Here is a 5,573-nt window from a genome sequence, read left to right on the forward strand (position 1 = left end):
ACGGTCTGATCGTGTAGCGCGTCTCCGCCTGTCGCTTGGTCCCACCTGTAAGGGCCGAGTCAAATATGTTGACCTGACAGAGACGACAATAGTCACAGAATGAGTTCTTGCGCACAGACTGAGGGCAAAACTAAGTACGATTCGTAACTGAGGGCAAAACTGAGTACATGGACACAACTGAGGGCAATCTGATAATTAACCCTTGTTTAAAAGAATTGGTGAAGGGGTTAAGACGTCCTATCGATCGATGGGGAGGCAAGCAACGAAGGAAACGACGTACATACTCCCCTTTTAGGAGTAAAGATACGGAATATGTTTTTAGAGTTGAGATACGGGCTACAAGTTGCACAACTTCAAAGATTACAGTGCAAGGCTTGGTAATATATGCAATTCGAGGTGATCGGGATTTGTTAAAATTAAGCAACTAAGAATTAACCAAAGAGTAGTGATAAATCCAATCAGGGCCCATTTTTGTTCCCCAACCTAATTAGAATTCACATTTGCTCGATGCATCGCATGAGATAGATGTTACTCAATCAAATTAGACTTGTTCAGCTGGCGCTATCGTCGCTTCCTTATCGTGCTCCCTGTCCCCGTTAACTTGGTTGCTCCTCTCATCCTTCTCCCCACCATCTGCAGAATTCTCGCCCTCCACGCCATGGATCATATTCGTCTCGCCACATGGCGCAACGCGATTCTCCTTGCTTTTACCCCACAGCACGCTGTACAGACCTCCAACGAGAAGGATTCCACCCAAGATACTGCAAAAAATTTAAATAACAAGAAGAAGGAGAATGAATATATAGATAGATCTCAGTTGTGCAGTTGAAAGCTTTGCCGTCGGTCGTCACGTACCTGCCGAGGTGAACGATCTCTCCGAGGAAGAATGAGGAGCAGAAAATGGTGAGGACGAAGCAGAGCGGGGTCCACATGGCGAGGAACACCGGCCCTTTCATGTCGGCGCACCACGCTTGCAGGTAGTAGGACACCCCCGTCACCACAAACCCCTGAAATCAATCCACACATCAGCCTTCCAGCACACTCCACTCCATGCGCCAGTCCATCACCGGTAGTTCATCGCCATTGACACAAGACAGAGAATGGAGAAGCCTTACGGTGTAGAGGACGGCGAGCAAGGTGACGTCGAAGCGGAGCTGCCACCTGGAGAAGTCCCTCTCGGCGACCGCCGCGACGACGAAGCACTGGCCGGCGCTGAAGACGCACTGCGTCGCCGTGACGAGCAGCTTGTTGGGGTACTCCTTGAGCAGCGCAGCCTGCAGGACGATCCACACGGACCACGTCACGTTGGCGAGCACCATGAGGAACGTGCCCATGATCCACGTCCCTCTCGTCGCGTCGGCGTCTCCGGTCGCCGCAGCCAAGACACGGTGGTGGTTCAGCGGGTTCAGGGATGGCCCCACGTAGAAGGCGATGACGAGCACTCCGGCGAGGCATAGCCCCACGCCGGCCACCTTGGCCATGCCCGAGGGACTCCTCAGCTTAACCACTTCCATCCTGTGGACAGCCAAGTGTACCATGTCAGTCTGTCAATACGTACGTACTAACTCAAGCAGTACACATATACGGAGTACTATACAGTACTAGGCTGGATCAGACGATCAGTTAGTACCTCAGCAGGAGCGCTATGAAGAAGGTGACCACCGGCATGGAGTTGCTGGTTGCAGACCCCACGGTTGCAGACGTCAACTTGAGGCTCACGTTGTACAGATTCAAGCTAAATGTAGTCCTGGAAACAAATGTTCTTATTGACATCGTTAAGTCTTCGATCTCCACTTTGTTACACATATATAAACAGCATACGTGCAGCTTAATTAGTTACCCGATTAAGGCAAAGAGGAACAGCTTCAGGAGCAACCGGAATGACATTGCCCGCGCATTTTTCCTGCAAAATCAGCGCCCGATTCTTACATGATTCTCTTGCTAACGCTAGAGCCAGCTCAAGCAGAACAAGTTTTAGACAGTTACCGCTCGAAGGCAATGGCGAGAGGCAGCAAGAGGAGAGACGCGGCGGCCTGGCGGTAGAAGATGAAGACGTAGGTGTTGAACCCCTGGTTGAAGGCCGCCTTGGAGACGACGAACATGCCAGTGTAGATCACCTGTATGATCACGGCGATGACGTATGGCTTCTTCCCATCCACCCCCATGCTGGCAGCGAGCTCGAGCTCGAGCTACCACGGCTATGTCAGGAACCCAACAGAGATCAAAGTGTAGTCAGAGAGTATCGCCTCTATCTTCTGCGCTGCTGTCTGAATCCCTGCAGCTCAGCTCAGCTACTTATGCTGCCACACCGAGCTACACTGAGCTGTGGCAGTACTGTAGTGGCAGTATCTCAACCTGATTTTCTTTGGCTTGTTTAGGATAGGAAGTAGGGAACGAGACCCTGCATTTCTCGAGTCAATAAGAGTACCTCTCAGCTAATTTGAAAGAGTGCTCCAGTGTCAATGTATAATGCTAGACCGGAGTACTGATTAGCACCAGTAAGCTTGTTTACTGGATGGATTCAACACGGTGACGCCATGAGACGACGACAACGACGACAACAACAAATGCTCCATGGTTTATGGGCCTGCATGCGGGCTCAAGTGTGAATTGGATCGTCCTCTTGACCAGAGCACGCGCACGCAGACGCAGCAACATTGGTCACACTGCTGTGCCTGATTAATCCCCGCTGTTAATTAGGAGTACTTGCTAATAGGATTTGGCTGGGTCTTAAGCTCAGCCGTCCCGGCAGAAAACAAAGGCGACCTTGTGATAGCCAGTCAAGTCTAGGAAAGTCAAATTAACAATTCCTGGTGCCATGTGTTTGCTCCCGAGTCCCGACTTGTCGACTGATACGTGGGATCTTTGTAAGCATAATTAGTGTGGTACCTGCAGCCCACTGATTAGGCCATTGTTTAAGTACGTACAGTGTAGCTTAGGAGCACCACCCGCTTCTTCCAAGTGAGGGAGATGATTTGTCTATCATTGGACACTGTGGTGACGTAGCACGCACTAACACTGAACAGTTCGTAAGAGATTATCTCCTGAAGTATCTCTGCTCATACCTCATAATCTGGTTCCCTTTTATCACCCACACTTTTTATCATCTCACAGACGGTTGGGAGTTCTAATTGAAGGTCCACTCAGTACCGAAGCAAACCTCACTTTTCTACTGATAGCTACAGAATTATATTTGGAGTATGGACTATTTTTGCTGGTCTAGTGGGAAATGGTTGGCAAATTGTTAGTACAGCGAAAAACAGAAGCTGTCAGTTATGAAAAGCAAGCACCTACAACTTCACACCACCCTAGCACTATCTTCGTATGCTTAATAATACTCTAAAAAACAGCGATACACCAGGGTCTACAAGGAACCCATTTCTGTAAAAGAGTTGGTAGATCGCGTGGCAAGACATGTTCATCTTTGTACACTCTACTGGTGGCTAAGGTAAGACGTTCTACCTAAACGGTGCATAATTGCTGGAGGCATGAGTAGGACTACACTTGTGTCGTGTTAAGCCTTTTTCTGTGTTATTCTCGGAGCTTTTTTGTTTTCTCAAACACTCAACCTGACTGCTATTGTGAATTAGGAGAAGAAGAAAGCGTCGAAATGACGCGAGTATTACAGAGCAAAGCTAAAACGAAACAGAACGCAAGTCCAAGAACCGACCTATCCTAAACAAAGAACAATGCCAAAAAAGCGCCTCGGCTCATTCTTTGAGGTTATGATAGGGACGGGCAACTGCTCTACATGACTATGGCTGTATGCTTCATTTGATGCAGAGTCCGGGGTAATCCCCTCTTCGGGGAAAAAAACTGCTCTACGTGAATGTTTGTTCCCACTACTGTCCACATGCTAATTTCTTATGGCTTTGCATCAGTTGCAAACACTCAATCAATACTTCAATAGATGCACCTCATTCAGACGTGTTGATGGTATATATGGATGGCATTGCTTGTCAATAGCTTGAAGAAATTAAGTATTTGGTGAATTCGAAATACATAATATTCGTTACATTGAATCTTGAACAAAAGTACTTTGGTCCTCCGTCGGGGGAAGGAAGATAGGCTGCAGAAAAGTAAGCTTATTGCTTCCAATTGTTCGCTGGGCGCTCTCTTTGTTGGCTTTATGTGTTTTTGTATTGCAAATTACAATAGGGCTACTGCTATCACTATTTAACATCAATATAATAGTATATTAGTATTTGGCACCAACAATTCACTGGTATAATGATGGATATCAATGGGAGTGAATAGATGGTCTTTCAATCAATAACCAAACAGATGACAGCAGTAGCCTATTAGCTTAGAATCTTAGACCACGTATGTCCCAACTTTTCGAAAGAAAAGGCGACAGTGATGAACAACGCAAACCCAAAAAAAAACTGGATGTACGTTCCTTCTATATATATTTGTCTACATCTGGAAAAGGAGTAAACATACCTGAAATAGGCTGGTGCTATTATCTGTACAAACTTTCCACTCATAGTTTGTCGAATGCAGCAGCTCATAATTTGTCCAACGCAGCATATATGGAGTTCATGATGAGGCCAAGAACAAAGCTTTTGAGTTGGAGTTGAGCTGGATCAAACCGTCAGCATCACAAGGTAGTGGCATACACCTACCAAGAAAAGACTAAATAAGCAAATAGATGAACTGACCTCTCTGCTCACTTGGCAATATACAGGTTATTACAGATGGTTTATTGGAGCCGGCGAAGGCTTGAGCTCAGGCAGCGCTTGAGGAGATGGACGCTGACCAAATGAGCACGCACGTACTGATGGGTGGTAGATGCTACGAGGGTGACAGGAACGATGCCCCATATGGAAAGTTTGATGATGATAGATAGTGGAGGAGAGGTATCTTATTTGGCTTGTGCTGTTCAGGCTCTGATGAATGTATCTATGGTAAGCCATTGGCTGGAGGGAGAAAGTGTCATCTTGTATGTATATTTGGGTGATCGCGCTTTCTGGATCTACCTATGCATGATAGGGAAGAGAACAAACGGGACGCAATATATATCTTACCTTTCTTTTTTAGGGAGGATATCTTATCGTCTAGATTCACTCATTTCAGTGACAGTTAATTTCGAAAGAAGGGAGTATTATTTACAGTTGTATTTTCATGAGTTTTTTTTTGTTGAAGGATTGTATTCTCATGAGTAAGCTTGCAAGAATTATCGTTGGTGGTGCTTTGGGCCGGTGAAGGATGAACAGGCTTACCCAACACAAAAAGGCTGTGAAACAGTGAAAGTGATATGCATGTGTTGCAGTAGTATAGGAGAAGAACACGCATGTGTCGGCAGGACGTCTGACACCCTCCTGCGAATCCGGCACAGGGAACTGGAAGCATAGAATCGTGGACAGCCGTTTTGGTGCCAGAGGAAGACACGGCCAAGAAAGGTATCGCTCATAGATGATTTTGGTTTACGGTATAATCCCCCTCGTTGAAATTTTCTCCAGGTGTTGTTTCATAATGATGCGAGGGAAGGTATCGCATGCCAACTGATTTTTCAGAGCAGATATTCCTCTGCACGCCCTATGTGCTTTACAAATGAACAGCCCAACTATCAA

The 5,573-nt window shown here is 46.6% G+C and overlaps 1 protein-coding gene across 1 annotated transcript; it reads right to left on the reverse strand.

The window, feature by feature from the left end:
• Window positions 1–268: 268 nt before the first annotated feature.
• On the reverse strand, window positions 269–2,441 carry LOC123440395 (WAT1-related protein At5g64700-like). Its single transcript, XM_045116966.1, has 6 exons — window positions 1,987–2,441; window positions 1,841–1,903; window positions 1,631–1,747; window positions 1,116–1,515; window positions 856–1,007; window positions 269–761 (listed from the first exon to the last, which is right to left on the reverse strand). The coding sequence occupies exons 1-6, from the start codon at window positions 2,163–2,165 to the stop codon at window positions 542–544; spliced, it is 1,131 nt and encodes a 376-aa protein (XP_044972901.1). The 5' UTR covers window positions 2,166–2,441; the 3' UTR covers window positions 269–541.
• Between the last annotated feature and the right edge of the window lie 3,132 nt (window positions 2,442–5,573).

This window comes from Hordeum vulgare, chromosome 3H (assembly GCF_904849725.1).
Source record: "Hordeum vulgare subsp. vulgare chromosome 3H, MorexV3_pseudomolecules_assembly, whole genome shotgun sequence".
In the NCBI taxonomy this organism is placed as follows: domain Eukaryota; kingdom Viridiplantae; phylum Streptophyta; class Magnoliopsida; order Poales; family Poaceae; genus Hordeum; species Hordeum vulgare.

What these genes read in the sequence shown, in the direction of transcription:
- LOC123440395 (XM_045116966.1), bottom strand. Translation starts at nt 2,165, where the DNA reads ATGGGGGTGGATGGGAAGAAGCCATACGTCATCGCCGTGATCATACAG. An exon ending in CTCGCCATTGCCTTCGAGCG is followed by an intron (nt 1,904 to 1,986) that starts GTAACTGTCTAA and finishes CTGATTTTGCAG; the next exon opens with GAAAAATGCGCGGGCAATGT. An exon ending in TTCATAGCGCTCCTGCTGAG is followed by an intron (nt 1,516 to 1,630) that starts GTACTAACTGAT and finishes GGCTGTCCACAG; the next exon opens with GATGGAAGTGGTTAAGCTGA.